General features: G+C 36.7%; 1 protein-coding gene across 1 annotated transcript; it reads right to left on the reverse strand.

Annotated features, from left to right (window-relative positions):
- Positions 1 to 3,996: 3,996 nt before the first annotated feature.
- On the reverse strand, positions 3,997 to 24,745 carry zdhhc13 (zDHHC palmitoyltransferase 13). Its single transcript, XM_083558164.1, has 17 exons — positions 24,573 to 24,745; positions 23,299 to 23,492; positions 20,166 to 20,288; positions 19,149 to 19,226; positions 15,688 to 15,832; positions 15,052 to 15,116; positions 11,513 to 11,675; positions 9,463 to 9,588; positions 9,217 to 9,350; positions 8,769 to 8,869; positions 8,411 to 8,535; positions 7,390 to 7,452; positions 6,834 to 6,927; positions 5,762 to 5,845; positions 5,515 to 5,669; positions 5,293 to 5,390; positions 3,997 to 4,365 (listed from the first exon to the last, which is right to left on the reverse strand). Exons 1-17 carry the CDS (start codon positions 24,594 to 24,596, stop codon positions 4,221 to 4,223), a joined length of 1,917 nt encoding a protein of 638 aa, XP_083414290.1. The 5' UTR covers positions 24,597 to 24,745; the 3' UTR covers positions 3,997 to 4,220.
- Between the last annotated feature and the right edge of the window lie 26 nt (positions 24,746 to 24,771).

Genomic DNA, 24,771 nt, shown 5'->3' on the forward strand with positions numbered 1-24,771 from the left:
TAAGATTCCTTGTCTTCCTCCTCGAATTTGCTTGAACACTATTGTGACCTGGATCACACTCGCCTTTCTCCATGTCACCACTAAGTTGCTGTAGGTGGATTCTAATTTTACTATATAGTCATATCAGTGTGTAAAAGGTGAATATCAAATATCAAAATGTGTGGAAATGTGGTACATGGAACAATAGAAACAATGTCTGATAATGTACAAGTAATACTACAGTTACTCATCAACAGTTATATCAGTTGACTAAAGAAAGAAATACTAATGACATTTCAGATATGTGTAAATTGCATTTTAGAATGATAATACTTTCTTGTACATTTGTGCCAATTTAAAAAGGTGATTTTAGTTTTATTACCAATAATTTTAATCTTTATTGTTTCCATGTAATTAGAACAATGTGCATTCTGATGATCAGTTGTTAGTTTTGTGGCTAAAGCTGCCACATATTGTAAATGTTTTGCTTACTAAAATTTGAAACGTACTGTTAATGTACGAATGCGCAGGTGAAAATCAGTTTGGATTCACCGATTTTTAGTGGCATTGTTCACACTGTTAATGGTGGCAGTTAGTAATTTTCCTAAATAAAAAATAAAATCCACTCCAAAATAATGCATAAAAATAGACAATCAATATACAAGATCCAATAAATTTTATGTTATGTAAAATATAAAACATTCCATTAAAAAAATTTTCATTGATTAGCCAATTGCGTTGAAGTAAGAAAGCTAATCAATAATAATAAAAATTTAATCCTGAACCCTATTATACACACTTTCAGAAGTTGTGTTTGGATAGATTATGTGAATAAAAAATAAATAAATAAAAGAAAATGATGAGACTCATGAGAAAACAATATAAATCAGAGAAGCATCAATTAGCATTTCCCTGGTTGTGAAAAAAGATGGAAAATATATGGCAAAAGTGGAATTTTATTTCATAATCTCTTATAACTCAAGAGAAATCAGTTTTTCCAGACTTATTTTACAAAAAGAAACAAAATAATTCAGAACAAAATATATAAATATATATTTTGCATACATATTGCTAAGCATTGTATTTGGCCTTTTGCAATTTTATGTAATTTTGGATGCACATGTGACTGAGAAACACAGGGATAAAAACAGATATTAATAAAATGGGCATCATATTGGAGTAGGCAGTCTATGCTCCCTAGATAATCTGCATAAGGACAGTGTGTGTCCTCCAGAGCAGGCAATTCCATAATTCTCTTCTTTGCATTAGAGATCAATATTATGACACACACACACACAGTACAGACCAAAAGTTTGGACACACCTTCTCATTCAAAGAGTTTTCTTTATTTTCATGACTATGAAAATTGTAGATTCACACTAAAGGCATCAAAACTATGAATTAACACGTGGAATTATATATGGAATTATATACATAACAAAAAAGTGTGAAACTGAAAAATGTCATATTCTAGGTTCTTCAAAGTAGCCTTTTGCTTTGATTACTGCTTTGCACACTCTTGGCATTCTCTTGATGAGCTTCAAGAGGTAGTCACCTAAAATGGTCTTCCAACAGTCTTGAAGGAGTTCCCCGAGAGATGCTTGGCACTTGTTGGCCCTTTTGCCTTCACTCTGCAGTCCAGCTCACCCCTAAACCATCTCGATTGGGTTCAGGTCCGGTGACTGTGGAGGCCAGATCATCTGGTGCAGCACCCCATCACTCTCCTTCTTGGTCAAATAGCCCTTGATGCCTTCAGTGTGACTCTACAATTTTCATAGTCATGAAAATAAAGAAAACTCTTTGAATGAGAAGGTGTGTCCAAACTTTTTCATCTGTACTGTATATACAGTGAGGAAAATAAGTATTTGAACACCCTGCTATTTTGCAAGTTCTCCCACTTAGAAATCATGGAGGGGTCTGAAATTGTCATTGTAGGTGCATGTCCACTGTGAGAGACATAATCTAAAAAAAAAAATACAGAAATCACAATATATGATTTTTAAACTATTTATTTGTATGATGCAGCTGCAAATAAGTATTTGAACACCTGTCTATCAGCTAGAATTCTGACCCTCAAAGACCTGTTAGTCTGCCTTTAAAATGTCCACCTCCACTACATTTATTATCCTAAATTAGATGCACCTGTTTGAGGTCGTTAGCTGCATAAAGACACCTGTCCACCCCATACAATCAGTAAGAATCCAACTACTAACATGGCCAAGACCAAAGAGCTGTCCAAAGACACTAGAGACAAAATTGTACACCTCCACAAGGCTGGAAAGGGCTACGGGGAAATTGCCAAGCAGCTTGGTGAAAAAAGGTCCACTGTTGGAGCAATCATTAGAAAATGGAAGAAGCTAAACATGACTGTCAATCTCCCTCGGACTGGGGCTCCATGCAAGATCTCACCTCGTGGGGTCTCAATGATCCTAAGGAAGGTGAGAAATCAGCCCAGAACTACACGGGAGGAGCTGGTCAATGACCTGAAAAGAGCTGGGACCACCATTTCCAAGGTTACTGTTGATAATACACTAAGACGTCATGGTTTGAAATCATGCATGGCACGGAATTCCCCAGCTTAAACCAGCACATGTCCAGGCACATCTTAAGTTTGCCAATGACCATTTGGATGATCCAGAGGAGTCATGGGAGAAAGTCATGTGGTCAGATGAGACCAGAATAGAACTTTTGGGTCATAATTCCACTAAACGTGTTTGGAGGCAGAAGAATGATAAGTACCATTCCAAGAACACCAACCCTAATGTGAAGCATGGGGGTGGTAGCATCATGCTTTGGGGGTGTTTTTCTGCACATGGGACAGGGCGAGTGCACTGTATTAAGGAGAGGATGACCAGGGCCATGTATTGCGAGATTTTGGGGAACAACCTCCTTCCCTCAGTTAGAGCATTGAAGATGGGTCGAGGCTGGGTCTTCCAACATGACAGTGACCCGAAGCACACAGCCAGAATAACCAAGGAGTGGCTCTGTAAGAAGCATATCAAGGTTTTGGCTTGGCCTAGCCAGTCTCCAGACCTAAACCCAATAGAGAATCTTTGGAGGGAGCTCAAACTCCGTGTTTCTCAGCAACCGGCCAGAAACCTGACTGATCTAGAGAAGATCTGTGTGGAGGAGTGGGCCAAAATCCCTCCTGCAGTGTGTGCAAACCTGGTGAAAAACTACAGGAAACGTTTGACCTCTGTAATTGCAAACAAAGGCTACTGTACCAAATATTAACATTGACTTTCTCAGGTGTTCAAATACTTATTTGCAGCTGTATCATACAAATAAATAGTTAAAAAATCATACATTGTCATTTCTGGATTTTTTATTTATTTTTTTTTAGAGTATGTCTCTCACAGCCCCGTTTGTTTCCATGATGATGCTTGTTCTCTAAAAATTCCATTCCAGGAAAAGGTGTGTGTATGTATTTATTTATCAAAGAAGGGGAGAAAATGTGAGAATAAATGTGAGCATAATCTACATTTACATGTTACATTTACGGCATTTTGGCAGACGGCCTTATCCAGAGCGATTTACAATTATCACATTTGTTAGGGGCCTTGCTCAGGGGCCCAAAAGTGGCAACTTGGTGTGGTTGTGATTTGAACTCGTGTCCTTCGGAGCTGAAGTCGAATGCCTTAACCGCTAAGCTACCACCCTCCTAATCTACCTGACTACCATCCACTAACAACTTCCAGTAAGGCTAAACTTGTGCTTTCACTTCGACACTAACATTTTCCATGCAGCATAACAATCTGTGAAAAGCGCAACCCTGTTCTGCATAAGTAGTTTCACAGATAGTCACGATTAAGGCTCAGAGTGAAAGTTGACAAAATGGTATGCCGTTTCCTCACATGCCCATTTTCATAATTATGTTAATTCTGACTGCTTACATTTGGGAGTTTTAAAACAATGGGGCGGAGTATGTTTGCAATCAAAAAAAATTTTTTAATAATAATTATTCAACAATATACTATAATATAGTAACCTATATAAATTTTTCCTGACACTTTAATATTATGGGCTGTTTGTTTTAATATATAAAACCTCAAATATATCCAATAATAGAAAATGTGTAAAAGTTTAAAGGGGGATGAATACTTATGCAAGGCACTGTACAGTTAAATATTGGCACATGCCTGACATATTTTTGGTCAATTTGCCAAGGAAGATTATGAAACAATTGTGCTAGTAATAAGTGATCTGGCCTATGCAAATATGATGAAATTGAAATGGTCGTCTCACACAGCATCAGGGCTGCCAAACATCTGATGGTCTCGGTTTAAAGACATGGGAAGCTCCTGAGTCCAGTCCAATACAAGTGGCTTGCACAAACCACAGCAGCGTATTTGGAAGAAGTTCACCAGGTTCTTCAGCACGCCACGACTTCAAATAGAAAAAAGAAGAGAGAGAGAGACACAGAAAGAAGAAAAAACTGATTACAAATAAACACAGAAACTATTTTCTCTATCTTTATTTTGTGAAAACACACACAAACACACAAAGCGAGGAAAAGGTTAGTGGAAAGCACATCAGTGAAGACTGTGAAGCCACTCTATATCCACACTACCATTAAGAAGGCGTGGCAATGGCACTTCCACACCAAAAAGCTCTGGAGGCTAAAAGGTCTATTCCCACATTTTAATGATTCTATACCTGAGCAGTGCAGAGGACCCTAAATAGAATTATTACCTGGTATGGCTGCTCTATTTATTACTGCCAAAACCTGCAATGTAATCCTCCATGCAGACAGTTTGCATATGGCAGAAAGGTTTGGCAACGAACCAATCAAACTACTCTGCACATGCCACGGTAATGCAATGTACAAGAAATGAGTAGCATTACATTACAAAAACCCGTAGTTTTCCTGCTGGTTCATGGTTTGAAGTGTACTCTGATATATATATATATATATATTAAAAAAAAAGGGTAGTTAAAGACAAAATCACCAGATTTAGCTAATGAAAGTAAAGAATGCAGTGACGTTTATCTTTAACTCTTTTTTGACGTCACAGGACACTTCAACCAATTAACAAGCAGAGAAACTACGCATAGGCTACGCTACTACAAAACTGTACACTGTACAGTACATGTACTCACTATAAATGTGATAGTGTACTGTATTTCTACGAATTTTCACAAAATTCATTGTGCTATATTCTTGCAAATGTTTTGTGTGCGTTTAAAGTGTGTGGGAGGATGATTAAACCTTTTTGGGCATTTTTGGGGTGGCGTCCGTGTATCGTTTATCGCGGGCGGAATGTAACAGGATTACTGTACTAGGAATTTTCAATGCAAGTGAAGTATCATTACTTGAATGGGTTCTGCCTGAGAGAGTACGGGTGAGGCAGTTTCCTATTTCCATGCAGCAAACTCGATTTTTCTGCAGTAGTCAGTCCAAGAAATGCAATCTATCAAAAAAGAAAAGAAGCAACTATTTCTAAAAAGAAAATGAGCGTAACACATACTTTGTTAGTCAGCATGTAACTGACAGAATCCAAGAACAGCCTAACCTTGAGATGTGTGTATGCATACCTGATAAATTTGCTGTGTGAGGGTGACCAAGGCCCAGGCAGTGTGGAACAGGGTGATGATGCAAATATAAGTGATCCAGGGCGAGCAGGTAAACAGCTCAATAACTGCTTCCCATACCCCATCTGAAAACCTGCTTACACACCTCTGCGACCAGTCTGTGTGTTTACCATTCACACACAATACACACAGATTCTTTGTAAGTAGTAGTCATTGCTTTTGTGTCAGTGATAATCAAAGAAACACTTACAGATAATACTGTTGTACAGCATCAAGCCACACAGGAGGTTTAGTGCCACAAGAAAAAGAACAAAGAAATGATGATTCCTGGCACCTGGAGTTTAATGAAAAGATGATGAGACATCATAAATAAGAGTGTATAGAAGAATGGGAAAAGTCTTACAATGATTGCTATTAAACTTTTATTGCTTTTGGCTTAAATGAGAGTACATATAAAATATGTACAGTGGAACCTCGGTTTGCAAATGTAATTTGTTCCAGATAAGTATAATCAAACCAAATCATACGTATAATGAAGCGAATTTCCCCATAAGAAATAATGGAAATTCGGATAATGTGTTCCAGGACACAGAAAATATTAATATAATACATTACAAAAAAATACGTTACAATATACAGTCATGCAGTATAATACATTAATAAGTGATATTTGTTGCATTACTGTATATTGTAACAATAATCTTAAATTAAAAGAAAAACTGTTTAGAGGAGAGCGGAGAGGAGAGGAGGTGATGGGTTGAGGAATAAAAGGAAGTGGAGGAAAGGGGAACTGCTGGGAAGGAGGGTAATCGCGTTGGGAAGGCGTTAACTATCTTCGCTTTTTGTTTATTTAATTTTTTTTTTTATCACTTTCAGTTTTTGACTCACATGAATCTCATTTCTTTTTAACTTTTACTAAAAACCGATCCAATGAAACTTCTTGGCTGTTGTCGCCGAGTTGGGAAGTGTGCGCAAAGAACCAACGTATCAGCTCGATGTTGATAAAGCTTCATACGTATTACGAGACAAAATTCCACGTATATTTTTGTTCGTAACAAAACATAGGCACACCAGGGTGTTCCACTGTATATAAAACATGTCTACTTTTAACAGCTTGCTTCCTTTTTAATTTGGATATAAGGTAAAGCAAAGCAGGCTAACAAATACATTTATTTATAAGTAATCAAGTAATAAAAGTTACATGGACACATTGTTATCTTGCACGTATGGCAAGCAAAACAGTGCCAGTATCTTATTAGCATAACAGTTTGACCTGAAAAGAAAAAAAAAAAAAAAAAAAGATCAAATATATAAATGGTCACCTATACAGCCGTTGATCCAGACAGAGTGATGGTCCTGCTTGGCAATACAGGAATTACAGGAAAAACAGTGATGGGCTCTCATTGGTTTCCTCATCTGAACATACACAACACACAAATACAGGGTGTATAGCATTAAAACAGTTTAGCATTTGATGAAATTCCAACACCAACATACAATAGTTGGCAGGCAGAATAACAAATAACATTAGCGAGCATATTTCTAGATCTGATTGTATACATCTACTTTATTATGAACACACTGCAGAGGGGGTAGCTTAGTGGTTAAGACATTGCAATCAAAGGTCATGAGTTCAAATCCCAGCCACACCACACTGGCACTCCAGAGCACCTGAGCAAGACACTTATCCCCTTACATTTTATTGTATTTTATTTATACAATAGTGCAAGTCACTCTATTTAAGGGTGTCTGCCATAGCTTATTTATGCAAATTACCAATAAGCCTGTGATGTAGAACCAGCACAATGCTGACTTTACCAGGCAAGGGCTTGAAGAAGGAATGCAACAGAAGCAGCATTTAGACTGTGCAAAACTCACCATACACGAAGTGCAGAAAATTCTAGGGTCAAGGCATCCTGCCTCTGCCAGAACTACAATATTCTACAAGAAGAGAATGTTGCGAAGTTAAATAAAACACTGATTGTATTCTGGTTCTTAAGTACATTTTAATGGTGAAAACTTTCAACTATACCAGCAAGTGGCACTCACCGGGGTCCAAACACTTTTATTGAGCTTTCATATTAGTCATCTTTTGGTAAAGTAAATCTTCTCATAATTATAAGAACAGTATAACAGGTAATTATTATTTTATCAAGTTAAACATAAGTGTAAAAATAAAAGTATAAATACATGAAGTATAAAATAGCAATTTTTATTATAATAATTCTATTTCTACTAATGAGGAATCTGCTAAAACAATAAGCAAATATGTAATAAAAGCACCACAGACTTTTTTTAAGCTTTGCACTTAATGAATACGTGAACTAAAAATAACAATATTAATTAATAATAATAAAAATAAATATTCATTTGCATAAATGCAGCGTATCCAGCATACTGTAACTCAATCTGACAAAGTTATTGGCAAATAGTTATCTAACCTTAGCTCAAGATCTAAGTGTGCATTTGCAAACTAAAATTATGGCGATGAATAAAAGTAGGGAGAGGAATTTTACTGGACCATTTACAGTTTTTGAAAAATTGTGATATAGTGCAACCAAGACATAATTTTTATTTTTCTCGTTATTTGTTGAGGTCTGTGGTCTGTCCGTGTCACGTATTATTATTGCTATTATAATTATTAAGAATTATAATAGCAATAATAAAAATAACAACAACAACATGACTTACACGTTTACTAGATGCATTCATTTGTCTATGGTAAAATCTCAATTAAAAAAATTTTACCCTAGACCAATTTGTGAAAGCCTTTTCTATTTAATTTACCTAAACCTGAGAAGTCCATAATTGCCACATTGGGTGTGTGTGCACAAATCTTTCCTGAGGCAAAACATGAGCAATGAATGATGCTTCCTTGTTGCCAAATACTCATGCTCACCTTCTTCTTCTCCTCCTCGGTCACCCTAATAACTCCAGGGTCAGTTCTGTATGTGCGCAGGTAATAATACACCAGAGCCAAAACTGTCAGGGGAAACATCATTTGGACTGCAGTACTGGAACCATGTGACTTCTAGTGTTAAGTCTGAATACAGATATAGCAAGATACTTTATCTACTTAAATATCCATATAAACTGGCCACTTAACTGTACTCTGCTGCAAACCAAAATAACCAGCACAAGTATCTAAATGCACTGTGGCACAGTCTAATATGAATATATAAAATGCATATGGAAGGCACTTAAAGGACTTTTAGAACAAGAGGAAAAATTGTACGTTTCATTTGTATAAAGGATATCTGGCAGGAACCACAGGCACCAGGTGACCAACATCAAAAATATCGAGGAAATAAGGGTGGTGGAGGGAACCAGGCTCTGAACTTTGACACTTGCTACCCGCCTGGATGTGATGCCACACACGCACACATACGAGCACACACACACGAACAACACCCCATAAATACAGAAAAATCAAAACCTATCACAATCTTAATTAAAGTCTGACCCTGTTTCCTAACACTAGTAAAAAAGCTGCTATACTTATGTACCAATTTAAAATTATTTTTGCTATCTAGCATATGTTTGAATGTGTAGGTCAGTTAAACAATCAATAACAATTGACCAACACCTTAGTAAATTTCACATTTAAAACTATACACATTAACAGATTAAAAACTATACAAATATGTAACCGTTTAGTGGAAAAAATAAATAAAAAATAAGAGTCTGTGCCAAGTATGTGTATACCTGCAGGTAAGGTTCATTATGGCAAGTACACATGCCAAAAGAACCCCTTTTAACAGCCATGACTCAGAACTTATGTCCAATATGGCTCCCACAGCCCACATCACACACACAATGAAGACACACTGCAAAAAGGCCTGGAAGACACAAACAAAAAAATAAATAAGCAGATTAAATAACCTGTAAACATATCATCTCAGATGTTGAACGCGTGTGTGTGTGTGTGTGTGTGTGTGTGTGCGTGCATACCTGATAACTGTTGAGGAATCTCAAGCAGCGTGTGTTTGATTTTTTCCGTTCATTTTTCACCACATTCAGCATGTGAATCAGCAGAGGACTGTTCACCTGGTGGGCCAAGTCTATTGGTGTGTGACCCTACATACACACACGTGCACTTTAAATACTGAGAAATGTAAAATATAATACATCAAATATAATATATATATTTATATATAAATAAATAAAAAATTATATATATATAAAAATAAAAAAAGCATAATTACAAAGAATGAGATGAGGCTTAGCGGATTTTTAAGTGTTTTAGCCACACATTTAAATATGTAGTCTTTTCTGTTTTTTGAAAGGCACATGCATGTCCTTTTCGTTTCAGTGCAACAAATGAGAATATATATATTACACACACACACACACACACACACACACACACATCCCCCATTACATTACATTACAAAACACTGTACAGTATTTTAGGTGTGCTTTTTTTTAACTTAATTTTATAATCAAAAATTCAATTTGTATGAATAAATTTCAATATTTCAACATAAAACTCCATAAAAACAATTCACTATAAGTTTTTTGATCTATCATGATATCAACGAGAAAAAATCTGCAAAACAAATTAGTTATGTGGCGAATGCAATTCCCCTATAAACCGGGGGCGTGAGATTCGAACCGCATATTACCAAACTAAACTCCAAACTAGGTGTTCTATAGGAAAGCAAACAGGTGGCCTTTATGGAGTAGCAGAAATATCCAACTGGTGAAAAACACCTTTGACAAGTTTTACAGGAGGTATGGCAAAGTAGTTCAGCTGCATGTTTGGAGCAGCTAAGTGTTCAGATGTGTAAAGAATGTGTAAAATTGTTTTTTATGCTACTTTTAAATGAAATTAAACTTTGTTTGAAAATGCCACTAAATTACCTAGTTAGTTGCAAAGAAACAAAATGGAGCATGCATTTATATCTTAAAAACAATAAAAGACACTTTTAAAAAGGTACTATACATTGGAGCCCATAAAAATGCTATGTCAAAGTTTATGGACACCTGTCCATCACACCCAAACATGCTTGTTGTCCTGAATTAGTCTGCTCCTCTCTTCTGAAAAGAGGTTTCCTCTTGATTTTAGTTTTACGAATAGGAAATAATGCTTAAGCATAACTGCATGACGTCCAACTTAATGTAACTAAGAATGAATTCTACTTGTTAAAGGCAAAAATCTACATGGTAAAATCCAAAGCCCATTAAATTGTGCTTAAGCTGAACTGAAAGGGGTATTAAGTGAAACCCTGGGGATATTTAAACAACCACTTCGGCTTCAAGCACAAGAAAAGCAGCGGCTTTATTATGCTGTGTATGATGTGTTTGTCCAGAGACCAAGCTTATAAAAACTCAACATTAAACCTCTGCTGCATGTAGCGGTCAGTTATATAATACATGTACCATATAATGTCTCATTACAAAATTACCATCCGTTTGAATGTTAATAGAAACATGGCTTTATATACATTTACATCAAGCATACACCTGTCCTTAAAACACCCTTTAAGTCTATTATGAATTTACTTTTGGTTCTTTGAAGAAGAAGAAAAAAAAAAGCTAAAATTGAAAATAGCTGTAATTCCTAATCTATTCCACGGATCTGGATGTGAATACCGCAAACTAATGCTTAGAGTATACACTCAATTATACAACAGCAACTTGAATTTCTTTTTGTAAACAGCTTAAAAAAAAAAAAAAAAAGAAATTGTGCATGTCAATAAATTGGCACATTATACCGCCTCCATCTGTAAAAATGTTGTGTGTTAACGTTTCATTTTGTTATTGCATTTTAAAGGTGTTCCTTTTAATTTAAAAACAACTAGTCTGAGATGCATATCCCCATATACATTATGCACTTCACAGAAGAGACCTTCACCCCCCCCAGGTAAATATTTCATCACACTAATAAACCTTGATTTTTTAAACCATAGTTATATGATTATGTATCTCATGTAAATATTGGGTGAAGTACCCATATAACAAGCATTTAAATGTACTCTGAATTATAGTTTTTCCTCACACTGGAATTCTGCAAATCCACGCTGGCTCCAGAATCCAGAAGGATGTGTACAGCATCAACATTACCAGCAAGCACGGCACAGTGAAGTGGCGAATTCCTGTTCACCTTATCTACTGCATTCACTGATGCGTTACACCGCAGCAGGAAGTTTGTTGGTTCTGGCCTGTCCCAAGGAAAACATACAACAGAGTATATGAACTTCACTTAATAAAATGCATAACCCAGCCATTAGGGTTGCACAAGCCAGTGCCAGTCTTAGTGCCGGTCCCAATCCCGGATAAATGGGGAGGGTTGCGTTAGGAAGGGCATCCAGCAAAAAAACACGTGCCAAATCAAATATGCGGATCACGAACCAGAATTTCATACCAGATCGGGCGAGGCCCGAATTACAGCTATTCTTAGCCAACAGGTTACTGGTGGAAATTGGGCAACTGTTGGCTTAAGGAGGAGAAGGAGAGGAGAAAGACTTCTACAGAGACAGCAGGACAAGGAGAAGTGTAGGAGAGTCGAGGTTATGGTGGGCACTTTAAATGTTGGTACTATGACTGGTAAAAGGGAGAGAGTTAGTTGATTTGATGGAGAGGAGAGGAGAATGGTAGACATGTTGTGTGTTCAGGAGACCAAGTGAAAAGGGAGTAAGGCCAGGAACACTGGAGGAGGGTTTAAACTGTTCTATTATGGTGTGAATGGAAAGAGAAATGGTGTAGGGGTGATCCTGAAGGAAGAGTACAGTAAGAGTGTAGTGGAGGCCTATGCTCCACAAGTGGGCTGTGGGATGGAGGAGACAGAAAAATTTTGGAGTGATTTGATGAAGAGAGTGAACAGTACCTAGAAATAAAAAACTGGTGATTGGGGCAGACTTTAATGGGCATGTGGGTGAAGGGAACAGATGTGATGAGTAGGTATTTAAGGAGAGGAATGTAGAAGGGCAGATGGTGGTAGATTTTGCTAAAAGGATGGAAATGGCAGTGGTGAACACTTATTTTAAGAAGAAGGAGGATCATAGGGTGACGTATAAGAGTGGAGGAAGGTGCACACAGGTGGACTATGTTCTATGTAGGAGATGCAACCTGAAGGAGATTTGGAGACTTCAAGGTTTTGGCAGGCGACAGTGTAGCTAAACAGCATCGGATGGTGGTCTGGAGGATGGTTTTGGTGATGAAGAAGAAGAGGAGGAGAGTAAGGCCTGAAAGAAGAATAAGACTGTAGTATGAGATTTAGGGAAGAGGTCTGACAGGGGCTCGGTGGTGGTGGTGAAGAGGTGCTGGATGACAGCTAGAAAGGTACTTAGTGTGACATCTGGAAATAGAAAGGAAGACAAAGACGTAGTGGTGGAATGAGGAAGTGCAGGAAAGCATAAGGAAAAAGAGGTTGGTAAAACAGAACTGGGATTGACAGAGTGATGAGAAAAGTAGGCAGGAGTACAAGGAGATGCAGCAGCAGGTAAAGAGGGATGTGGCGAAAGCCAAGAAAAAGGCATATGAGGAGCTGTATGAGAAGTTGCACACTAAGGAGGGAGAAAAGGATTTATACTGATTGGCCAAAACAATAAAGGATGGAAATGGAAATGTGTTGACGAGTGAGGAGAGTGTTTTGAGAAGAGCCTGGAGAGGTGGAGGTATGTGCTGGAAAATAAATTCCCTTTATAGAAAGGAAATGAAAGTCAGTAGGAGTAAGACAGATTACATGTGTGTGAATGAGAGGGTGGGCAGTGGAGTGGTGAGGTTGCAGGGAGAAGAGGTGGAGAAGGTGGTGAAGTTCAGGTACCTGGGGTCAACAGTGCAAAGTAATGGAGAGTGTGTTAGAGAAGTGAAGAAAAGAGTGCAGGCAGGGTGAAGTGGGTGGAGAAGTGATAGCAGGAGTGATTTGTGATAGAAGAGTATCTGTGAGAGTGAAAAGGAAAGTTTATAGGACTGTGGTGAGAACTGCGATGTTGTATGGATTAGAGACAGTGGCAATGAGTAAAAGACAGGAGGTGGAGCTGGGGGTAGCAGAGCTGAAGATGTTGAGGTTTTTGTTGGGAGTGACAACGAAGGACAGAATTAGAAATGAGTTTATTAGAGGGACAGCACATGTAGGATGTTTTGGAGACAAGGTGAGGAAGGAGAGATTGGGATGGTTTGGACATGTGCAGAGGAGGGACATGGGGTATATCAGTAGGAGCTGCTAGGAAGGAGGAAGAGAGGAAGACCAAGAAGGAGGTTAATGGATGTGGTGAGGGAAGACATGCAGGTAGTTAGTTTGAAAGAGGCAGATGTGGAGGACAGGGGGGTATGTAGACTGTGTAGATTCACTGTGTAGAATTTGTGTAGATTCACTGTGGCAACCCCTAATTGGAGAAGCCGAAAGAAGAAGAAAAAGACTTACCGTAATTTCCGAACTATAAAGCGCACCCTTGTATAAGCCGCACCCACTGAATTTTACAAATATTTTTATTTTAAACATAAATAAGCCGCACCTGTGTATAAGCCTACACTAATGTACTTTACACAGGCTTTACCGAAAGAGAGTGTCTGTTACACGGTGTAACGGGTAAAATATGTTGTGGCTCCTTTAAGAGCAGAGCGGCATTTTGGGAATAGCATGCTGCATTCTGCATTGTATCTAAACAGTAGCCGACCAAGTAAGTCATTGTTCACTGTCTTCCTCCTTCCTTTCACAACTACAGTGGTACATTGACCTACGAGTGCATTAATGTACGAGTTTTCCGAGGTACGAGCGGTAATTTTTTTGCTTTGTTACGCGAGCAAAAAATTGAGGTACGAGCTCGAGACGCCGCTGCTAGATGGCGAAGTAAAGCCAGAAAGCGAAGATTGTGACGAAAATTAAGATAAGCAAAGAAGAAAAAGTTAAAATTTTAAAATTAAAAAAAAAACGGGGTGTCATTTTGAGGGTTGGAACGGATTAATGCCATTTAAATTTTTTTCAATGGGGAAAACTGATTTGATGTGCGAGCAAATTGAGATACGAGCTCGTATACGGAACGAATTAAACTCGTAGGTCAAGGTACCACTGTATTTCTCTGGGGAGTTTATCTTTTGTCATCGTCGTGCGTTTAAAAATCAACACCGGTGGAAATTTCATTGGTCTAATGTTATGTCGCTCAGTTTTTTGGCTTAAAGTTTGTGAAACCGGGAAAAACCCAGGAAAAATCCATAAATTAGCCGCTTCGTTGTTTAAGCCGCAAGGTTCAAAACGTGGGAAAAAAGTATTGGCTTATAGTCCGAAAAATACGGTAATAAAATGCATACTGTGCTTAAAAATGTCTGTCTGTGTTGACTGCATTCTGAATACAATTTTGATGTCAGGTTATAACTTCCTGATCATCAAGTATTTTGGAATAAAACAATAAAAAATAATAATAAAACAATTTCCTATTTTTGGCTGACATGGGCAGGATATGATGCTATTGGAACACAAAATAATCTCCTAGCATAACCCTACCAACTGCTGAAAATCGGATTTATTAATAAGCACACCACAATGCACAGTTCCAGTTATTAGTTCAGCAAAATCAAATAATAATAAGCGAATGTTACCCAATAATTTTCTGAGCAGCCAACATAAGTGAGGTCTGCCCATTTGCATCTGGAGTATCCACTTCCTTTTAACACACAAACACAAATGGTTATAATAAGATAACAATTATAAAAAGAAATATAATCCTGTTGTAAGTGATGCCCAGTCATTTATCACCTTTGTGCACATCCTCACTGTGGTTATGATCCTTGCTGTGGTACTGAGCTACTTCACACATTTACTGTAGCTTAAGTTACATAATTCATTATAACTGATCAAGTGAATTTACTGCAAAGCTGGAAAAACTATAAAGTCAACAGTATATGACTATTTAATGGGCATTACACTGTACATAAGAAAACTATAAATGTAATTTGAAAAGAAAATACTAATATTTAAACAAGCAGATCGTTCAATTAAAAAGAATTTAGACTCTGGGAACATCACTGTAGTTCCAGGATAGTAAATGCAGCTGCTACAGATATTAACTGCTATGTATGTGTACGTCTTTTGTCTCTTTGCTCTTCTTTTAATTTTATCACTGATCAAATAAACAGTAAAGGTTAAAAATGTTGAGTATATTGTATTGGAAGAGACTTAATTCAAGTTTAAGTGGAACTTTTTTCTAGGTTTGTGGGTAAGTATGGATCTCTTACCTGACCCTTGGCCATCAGATATGCTGCTATAGGCATGTGTTGGAAAAGCACAGCAAGATGGAGGCCACCGTATCCCTCTCCATCCATGAGAGATGGATCCGCACCATAACGCATTAGTTGGATAACCATCTGCAAGTGACCCTGCCTGAGAAAACAGCACCACACAAAAGATAAAAAGACTTTTGCTAGCTAGTAGCATTGTTCTAGCAGAAACTGAATATGTTCATACATATTCATACATATGCTACTAGCTAGCAAAAGTCTTTTTATCTTTTGTGCCTTGCATTTAAAAATAAAAATGTCCTGCAAGCTCAACATAGTTGTTTATCACTGATATAATGAGCTCTGTGTAAATTTCATAACAATTTTTAATTACAACCCCAATTCCAAAAAAATTAAATAAAGACAGAATGCAATGATTTGCAAATCTCAAAAATCCATATTCTTTTCACAATAAAACAAAAAAATTTAACTTAGAATATATATGGTTTTAAGGTAAAAATGTCTGCAACAGGTCTCAAAAAAATTGGGACAGGCCCACGTTTACCACTGTGTAGCATCAGTGTAGGATTCAACCTGCCCAACATTTTTGGGTGCCTTTTGTTGTATTTTTCGTTTCATGATGCACCAAATGGTTTTGAATGGTGAAGGTTAATTAACCTAATTGGTTGCAAAATGTTTCTCCAAATGCACATTCACCCCCTGCCTCGCTGCTGCTGTTGTGCATTTAAATTATTTACTCATTTTTTATGAAGTTTAATATACAGTAAATGTTTACATACTTGAATTCAAAGTTTTTTACTTTTTTATGGAAGGGTGCAAATGATTTGTATGGTGTGGGAGTGGAGCATTGGGGTGGGAGCGTAGAAGCCAATAGGAATTTTGCCTAGGGTACCAAAACGGCTAGAAACTACACCGACTTGGAATATTTAATACTAGACCATTTTGTTGCTGCCTGATCAAGTTCTTCCCAATTAATTTTTTCTGATTATTATTATTATTTTATATTTTATATATATATATATATATATATATATATATATATATATATATATATATATATATATATATATATATATATATATATATATATATATATATATAATTTTATATAATTATTATTATTCCTCCTGCTACCATTATGCATTACATCAAATAAAAAAAAATTGTGAGACTGTTCATAAGCAGCCATGCAAGCCCAGACCAATAGTACTTGACAATAGGTTACTATGTTTTGAATAATAAGCAGATCCTTTCTTTTTCATACTCTGGCCATTCCATCACTTTTGTAGCATAAATGCTTGCTGATACTGTTGGACACTGCAACATGATGCGCTAGACATTGAATACAAATGAAAATTAGTAGCAAAACACTATTATGTTGAACTTAATAGTGTATAAAAATAATGAAATACGTTATTGCCGGTAAACAGTTTCTCAGAGTTCCAACGTAATGCAACAAAACCAAATCTATATTTGTGCACACCCACCAGGTACCTGTCACAATCAGCAAAAACTTTTCTGGAAGCAAAATCTAAAAATATAATTGTTGTGCAGTGTAATTGTCTTTTGACTACATCCAACATATATGAATATAGCGCCATTTAGTGGCTTGTAGCAAATAAACATTTGGGAAATTTTTTACAATTAATGAGCTTTGAGATAATTTGTTAACACCATAGCTTTTTTTTAGAACTCTCAAACTCACTGTGTAAAATGTAATTATAGAAACTGAAATTGGTATTTTAGGATTGTAGTAGGGCTGGGCGATATGGCCTAAAAAAAAAAAAATCCCCGATTTTTTCACAAAAAATCCGATTTGCGATTTAAATCGATTTTTTCCGCCTGCTTAAAATCAATCTGCATATGACAAAGAAAATGTTCAAAAAAAGTTTTAACTTTATTAAATAAAGTTTATTCAACTTTATTAACTTTATTTAATAAAGATTTTAACCCGCTTTGGGTTAAAGTGCAATCAGAAACAACAAGATAGCCCTGCCGTTGTAAATTGTGAAAATAGAACAATGTTTTGAGTGTTTAAATGTGGAACATGATTAAAAATGCACCTGAGGATTTGAGTGATTTTGCCTTTACTTTTCTCCAAAACTCCAAAGTAAAATGACTTGAAATTTTAAATAAGAATATAATAGACAGGGAGTGTTTTTATGAGTGTTTAAATGCTCTGATTTTTCTGTTTCTTAACGAAAACGCCGTTCTGAAGCGTCTTTACATGTATTTTGACCGCACCCACCAGTGTACGATTGGACGCGCAACACTAAACAAACTGCAGCTGCTTAACCGTGTATTTTCAAAATGCGGCTGCTTAACCACGGTCTTGTGCTGCCGCTGTCTTGTTCATTTTGTGTATCTCTGTGGCAAACGCGCGGGGGGAGGGGGGTGGGGGGCGGGGCTGAGTTCGTTCGAAACTATGGAAGCCCAGAGGGGAGCGTCGGCGGACATTAAAGAGAAACACGATTTTTATTAAAACAGATCGATTTGAACTACACATTCAAGTTAATCGATAAAATCGATTTATCGCCCAGCCCTAGATTGTAGTATTTGGCTTTGAATAGAAAAAAAAAAAAGACTGCAAGAAAAAAAGTAGCAAAAGTGGGTGCAAAAAGGAAACAATGAAGAATAGAATTTTACTAAAAAAAGCATCAAAACCAACATGTTTCCTGCTATATATTTACTTTTGAGTATAGTAAAGAAAATTGTTTTCCTGTCACTATACATTATCATTTTGGTGGCACGTACTTAGGTTTGGCACAGTCTCTAGCGCCACCAAAAGGGTCACGTTGGACATACACATTCAACACAATGTCTCAAATGCAATTCTTTTGATTTTTGTCTATAATGTTAATTTTTCACTATATTGGTTACTTTGCCATCTTTGAACTGGAAAGCTTACTGCATGCCAGGTCTATTTGCCTGAACTCACAAATGCTCTTATGTCACACATCCCTTGAGCAACCTTCAAAATATATTGAAATTATTTCCCATAAAAGTGCAACCATCAATCATCAATCTTATCAAGGATAAACTTTCTTTCGGCTTCTCCCGTTAGGGGTCGCCACAGCGGATCCTCCGCACGTTTGATTTGGCACATGTTTTTATGCTGGATGCCCTTCCTAACGCAACCCTCCCCAATTTATCCGGGCTTGGGACCGGCACTGAGAGTGGCTGGGGATGGTTCCCTGACCGGGGATCGAACCCGGGTCGCGGCGGTGAGAGCGCTGCATCTTAACCACTAGACCACCAGGGGACCTATCAATCTTATCAAGGATACCAGCATAAATTTCACATATTTAACTTATTGTAGTATGTACGTAAATCATAGGTACACTATTATTTGTTTGGACCAACAATTAATTGTTGTACTGATCTATATTGAATTTATTAAAGAATAATAGATAGTAAAGAGATAACGTGTGTGTGTGTCTGTGTGTGTAAAAAATTACCTTATAGCCCAGTGGAGTGGTGTAGAGTTTAGATCGCCACCCAACTGATCCACAACTGCACCTTTAGATATATAATATCTGAAACACGCAGATTCATAATATAATAAAGAGCTGTACAATGAAGCAATTGAACTACCATATGCGATTCAAAATATTCTATACAACAATAAATATTAATGTAATCATACCAATATAGATGGAGCCAACTAAGATTATAAACAGCAAAATATATTTTTGTTGTCAAGTCATCCATTAAGAACAAAAAAATATTTAAATAATTTATTTTTCATAAAGATTATTTAGAGGATATGAGTTACCACCAGCATTAAATATTAGTTTCATTTCTTTTTTTTCCCTCAAGATAGTAGTTTTATTGTTGGCAACATTAGAAGATGGGGATTATACTGATGGATATTGCAATTATTTACACTACTTTTCAATAGGAGCATCTTTGCTCATGACTGTCCGAAAAGACACAACAAAACTTGACTATGTATCTCAAGGGGACACAGGAATATTCCTTCTAAGCTGCTGGAAAACTACTTTCCCTTTGGAGTAAATAAAATGGTACCTGATAATTTACCTTAGTTTGATACTCATCTTCTAATTATAGCAACAGATGGGTATCGAACTGCCACTGTCTGGAAATAAATCTTATTAAAGCTTATTAAAGTAAAAATATACATAGTATCCTTGCCAAAGATCTGGGAAACCTTAAATGCTTATCATCAATTCCCTTCTTAATGCATTATAGTTTCAAAATACTTAGATGTGAATGTACAAAAACTTATTTTGCATATTTAATTTGTAGATAATTAAATGATCCTCTATGCTATATAAACTTCCTTGTTGTGCTGAACTTTTAACTTGGCAGCACCAGCACTGCTAGTGAGTGTACAGCCCTGTAATCAACTAAAAGGTTAGCATTTTTCAAATGTTTTACAACAAACAAAACAAAAAGAGAAAAAATAAAAAAATTACTTTTTATCTTATGGAAAAAAAATTGTGAAATCTTACTTGATGAGATCTAATCTGTTATTAATGGCTGCCCAGTGCAGTAAAGTGACATTTTCTTTATCGGGCTGTCGAACATCATAACCTGCTTCAACCAGCTCTTTACATCGATCAAACGCGCCAAACCTGCAAAACAAATTTTATTTAGTTATCTTCTATTTATATACTATCTTTTTTTAGTGTGCACTGAATTCTTAGTGTGTGAGCTGGATTCAGATCTGTTGACTGTGTGAAGCAGCGAATAGTTGAGTAACCCTTAGATTTGGGGTTACTGTGTGTGCAGAACTTCATGAGTTCCCATGTTTGCAGGGGTTTCCTCTACATTTTAATTACCTTTTTTTTTTTTTTTTTTTTGAATAGTACTTTTCCTCAATTTAAGCTACATATATTTTATAGTCAATGTTCTGTTGTGAATATAAGATTAGCAAATCACTGCATTCTGTTTTTATTTATTATATACAGAGCGTCACAACTTCATTGGAATTTGGGTTAAAAAATGCTTTCGAAATTGCTATTACCGATTTTCAGAATTAATGTACAGTGAGGAAAATAAGTATTTGAACACCCTGCTATTTTGCAAGTTTTCCCACTTAGAAATCATGGAGGGCTCTGAAATTGTCATCGTAGGTGCATGTCCACTGTGAGAGACATAATCTAAAAAAAAAAAAATCCAGAAATCACAATATTTGATTTTTAAACTATTTATTTGTATGATACAGCTGCAAATAAGTATTTGAACACCTGTCTATCAGCTAGAATTCTGACCCTCAAAGACCTGTTAGTCTGCCTTTAAAATGTCCACCTCCACTACATTTATTATCCTAAATTAGATGCACCTGTTTGAGGTCGTTAGCTGCATAAAGACACCTGTCCACACCATACAATCAGTAAGAATCCAACTACTAACATGGCCAAGACCAAAGAGCTGTCCAAAGACACTAGAGACAAAATTGTACACCTCCACAAGGCTGGAAAGGGCTACGGGGAAATTGCCAAGCAGCTTGGTGAAAAAAGGTGCACTGTTGGAGCAATCATTAGAAAATGGAAGAAGCTAAACATGACTGTCAATCTCCCTCGGACTGGGGCTCCATGCAAGATCTCACCTCGTGGGGGTCTCAATGATCCTAAGGAAGGTGAGAAATCAGCCCAGAACTACACGGGAGGAGCTGGTCAATGACCTGAAAAGAGCTGGGACCACCGTTTCCAAGGTTACTGTTGGTAATACACTAAGACGTCATGGTTTGAAATCATGCATGGCACGGAAGGTTCCCCTGCTTAAACCAGCACATGTCCAGGCACGTCTTAAGTTTGCCAATGACCATTTGGATGATCCAGAGGAGTCATGGGAAAAAGTCATGTGGTCAGATGAGACCGAAATAGAACTTTTGGGTCATAATTCCACTAAACATGTTTAAAGAAAGAAGAATGATGAGTACCATCCCAAGAACACCATCCCTACTGTGAAGCATGGGGGTGGTAGCATCATGCTTTGGGGGTGTTTTTCTGCACATGGGACAGGGCGACTGCACTGTATTAAGGAGAGGATGACCGGGGCCATGTTTTGCGAGATTTTGGGGAACAACTTCCTTTCCTCAGTTAGAGCATTGAAGATGGGTCGAGGCTGGGTCTTCCAACATGACAATGACCCGAAGCACACAGCCAGGATAACCAAGGAGTGGCTCTGTAAGAAGCATATCAAGGTTCTGGCGTGGCCTAGCCAGTCTCCAGACCTAAACCCAATAGAGAATCTTTGGAGGGAGCTTAAACTCCATGTTTCTCAGCGACAGGTCAGAAACCTGACTGATCTAGAGAAGATCTGTGTGAAGGAGTGGGCCAAAATCCCTCCTGCAGTGTGTGCAAACCTGGTGAAAAACTACAGGAAACGTTTGACCTCTGTAAACTACTGTACCAAATATTAACATTGACTTTCTCAGGTGTTCAAATACTTATTTGCAGCTGTATCATACAAATAAATAGTTTAAAAATCATATATTGTGATTTCTGTATTTTTTTTTTTTAGATTATGTCTCTCACAGTGGACATGCACCTACGATGAAAATTTCAGACCCCTACATGATTTCTAAGTGGGAGAACTTGCAAAATAGCAGGGTGTTCAAATACTTATTTTCCTCACTGTATATATATAAAAAAATTATATTCCCAATTTTTAAGTTGTTTATTAAACCTTCCTGCTTTAATATAGGATTTCCAAAAGGGTCTTTGTTTTGTATCTGCTTCTGATGATTTGGGGAGGTGGTCACTTCCACACTGATCATCTCAGACATGCAATGAGTAGTCTATGAATAAGTCATAATCACAAATAGTTAATTCAATAGAAAATAGCAAATTAATTATTAATTATTATTATGGCAAATTAGTATTTGCATCCTCATTGAGCAAACATGTCATTTTTACTAATGAGATTTTCTATCATTTTTCTATTTGTATCACACTGAGCAGTGTCTATTAAAGTCTCCCATGAAAGTATATGGTTGTTCTGCAAACTGTTCTGCAAAATCAGGAGGTATATAAATAAAGGGAACGGTAATGGTTTTGTGAACTGTTCATTGAATTGCGATTACTTTTAGGTTTGTATCTAATATATCAATTTGACTGTGAATGATTTCATGTCTGATTAATATCAATGAGCTGTCAGAGAAGCGTTGAAGATGTATACCGTTTCCTGTAAGCAGAAAGCAATGGGGTTAAAAAACATGAAGGTAGAACAACATGAGGATACAGTTTAAATTGCCCTCTGTAATTTCTGTCTGTTAAATGATGTCTTTATTTTATTTTTTAACACTTATTTGGTGTTTTTTTTTAGAATGCTGACTTCTTATGACTAATTGTTTGGTTGTTGTTTTTTGTCAACGTATAGTTTTTTACTCTGATTTGCATGAATCTGATACAGCAACAAAAATGGCTTCTTGACTGCAACATTCCATTTATGAATCATGTGAAACATCATTAGTATGATGGGAGCATGCCTTATGGCTTGTGCACTAATATGTTGTCAGTCAAAAAAGAAAAATGTAAATGTTGTCAGTGGAAAATGTCAAACATGTTCCAATATCAGTTAAATAAATCAACAAAGCATAGTACTATTTACTAAGAACCAAGCATGTGCAGAGCTTACTGTGTGGCTTTGACAATGTCCCAGCTGCTGCTGTCTTCAATGTGTGTGTATTTCTTTGGCTGCTGAGTGGGGTCCAACATGGACTCATTCCTCTGGAGGAACTGGAAACTAGGCATGAAGCCATGCGAGTGGCCTCCATGTACATGTGCACCATGACTGCTTTGCAAATCATTACCATGGCTGTGATTGTGACACTGCAGAAAATAATAAATCACTAAATCACTGCCAACAACTGATTCTTCAACACAGAAACTTTTTATTTAAACGTCATGATAGGTTTAATATTATCAGGGGAAACAAAAAAAACTAAATGTTATATATTGAATCAAATTAGCTGTGGTCATACATGTTCTAATAAGAAAAAAATAAATAGGTAACAAGAGCTGAAACATTAATAGCAACCATTTTGAGGCCAAATAACTTTTTCCTCAACAAAAAGATGACTATCAGACTCAGGAGAAGGTGTGGCCTTCTGGACTTCCTCAACGTAAAATAATTTACGTTACAAGTGGTTTGGAAGATAAAACATTATCATTCCAAATATTTGATCATATATTTTTAAATATATACTTATTAATGTAACTGCTTAAATGATAGTCATTGCCTAAAACACTGATGAAGCCTTCTTTACCTGAGATTCACTTGCTGACTAGAACCACTAGACACTGTAGATAACTGGCTGGTAACAATTTCATAACCTAAAGATTGCACCTGATAAAACCAGTTTACAATCGTAGATGACTTCATTTGGACAAAGTTAAAACTAACGAAATTAAAAACCCTGTTGCTGGCACCGAAGATAAAAAAAAAAAACATTCGCCGTTTCTAAAGTATCACATGCATTATCATAAACCATTTTATTGTCGATATTAAAAAGCATGCTTACAAACCCTCCCCCTTGTGCTACTGCTCTTTTATATGTTATCCATAAGTTTAAACCATAGTTTCAGGTGAACTGATTTGAGTCTTCATTTTACCCATATTAATGTACTGGGTTTTTTTTTTTTACTTAATAGCTAAATCATTAGCTTTTTTACTGTCCACTGCCAACACGGTCCAACAGGCTCAAACCTTGTTAACTTCCTGATGAATTTTATTACTCATAAAAATGTTACGCCCGGTAACTTAATACTAATATGCTAGGATAATCATATACACAAGACTGAATTTGAAATAAACTAGCTGTTAGCTAGTCAAGTTAGCTTATATAGTAATTTAACTTACAAACACAAAATATTTAAAACAAAACCCGGACACAAAGGGAACTCACTCACCCCACTGCCTTCTTTCCAGTCCATCACCACTGCATTTATAGATGTTATTTATATAAACTTGACACTAAACTATAAGGACAGCTAATGGCTAAACCGAACCTGCACTAAGACGAGTTCGCTGTCAACGTCTGGATACCGGAAATAACTCTAGCGCCCTGATTGGTCAATTTTCAGCACCGGCATGCAAGTGGAATGTCGC

Source organism: Silurus aristotelis, assembly GCF_946808225.1.
Source record: "Silurus aristotelis genome assembly, chromosome: 13".
In the NCBI taxonomy this organism is placed as follows: domain Eukaryota; kingdom Metazoa; phylum Chordata; class Actinopteri; order Siluriformes; family Siluridae; genus Silurus; species Silurus aristotelis.

Coding starts and splice junctions, on each gene's coding strand:
- zdhhc13 (XM_083558164.1), bottom strand. CDS start 24,596: ATGGACTGGAAAGAAGGCAGTGGG. Junction 9,351..9,462: donor GATTCCTCAACAGTTATCAG/GTATGCACGCAC, acceptor TGTGTCTTCCAG/GCCTTTTTGCAGTGTGTCTT. Junction 5,391..5,514: donor TCACACAGCAAATTTATCAG/GTATGCATACAC, acceptor CTTTTTTGATAG/ATTGCATTTCTTGGACTGAC.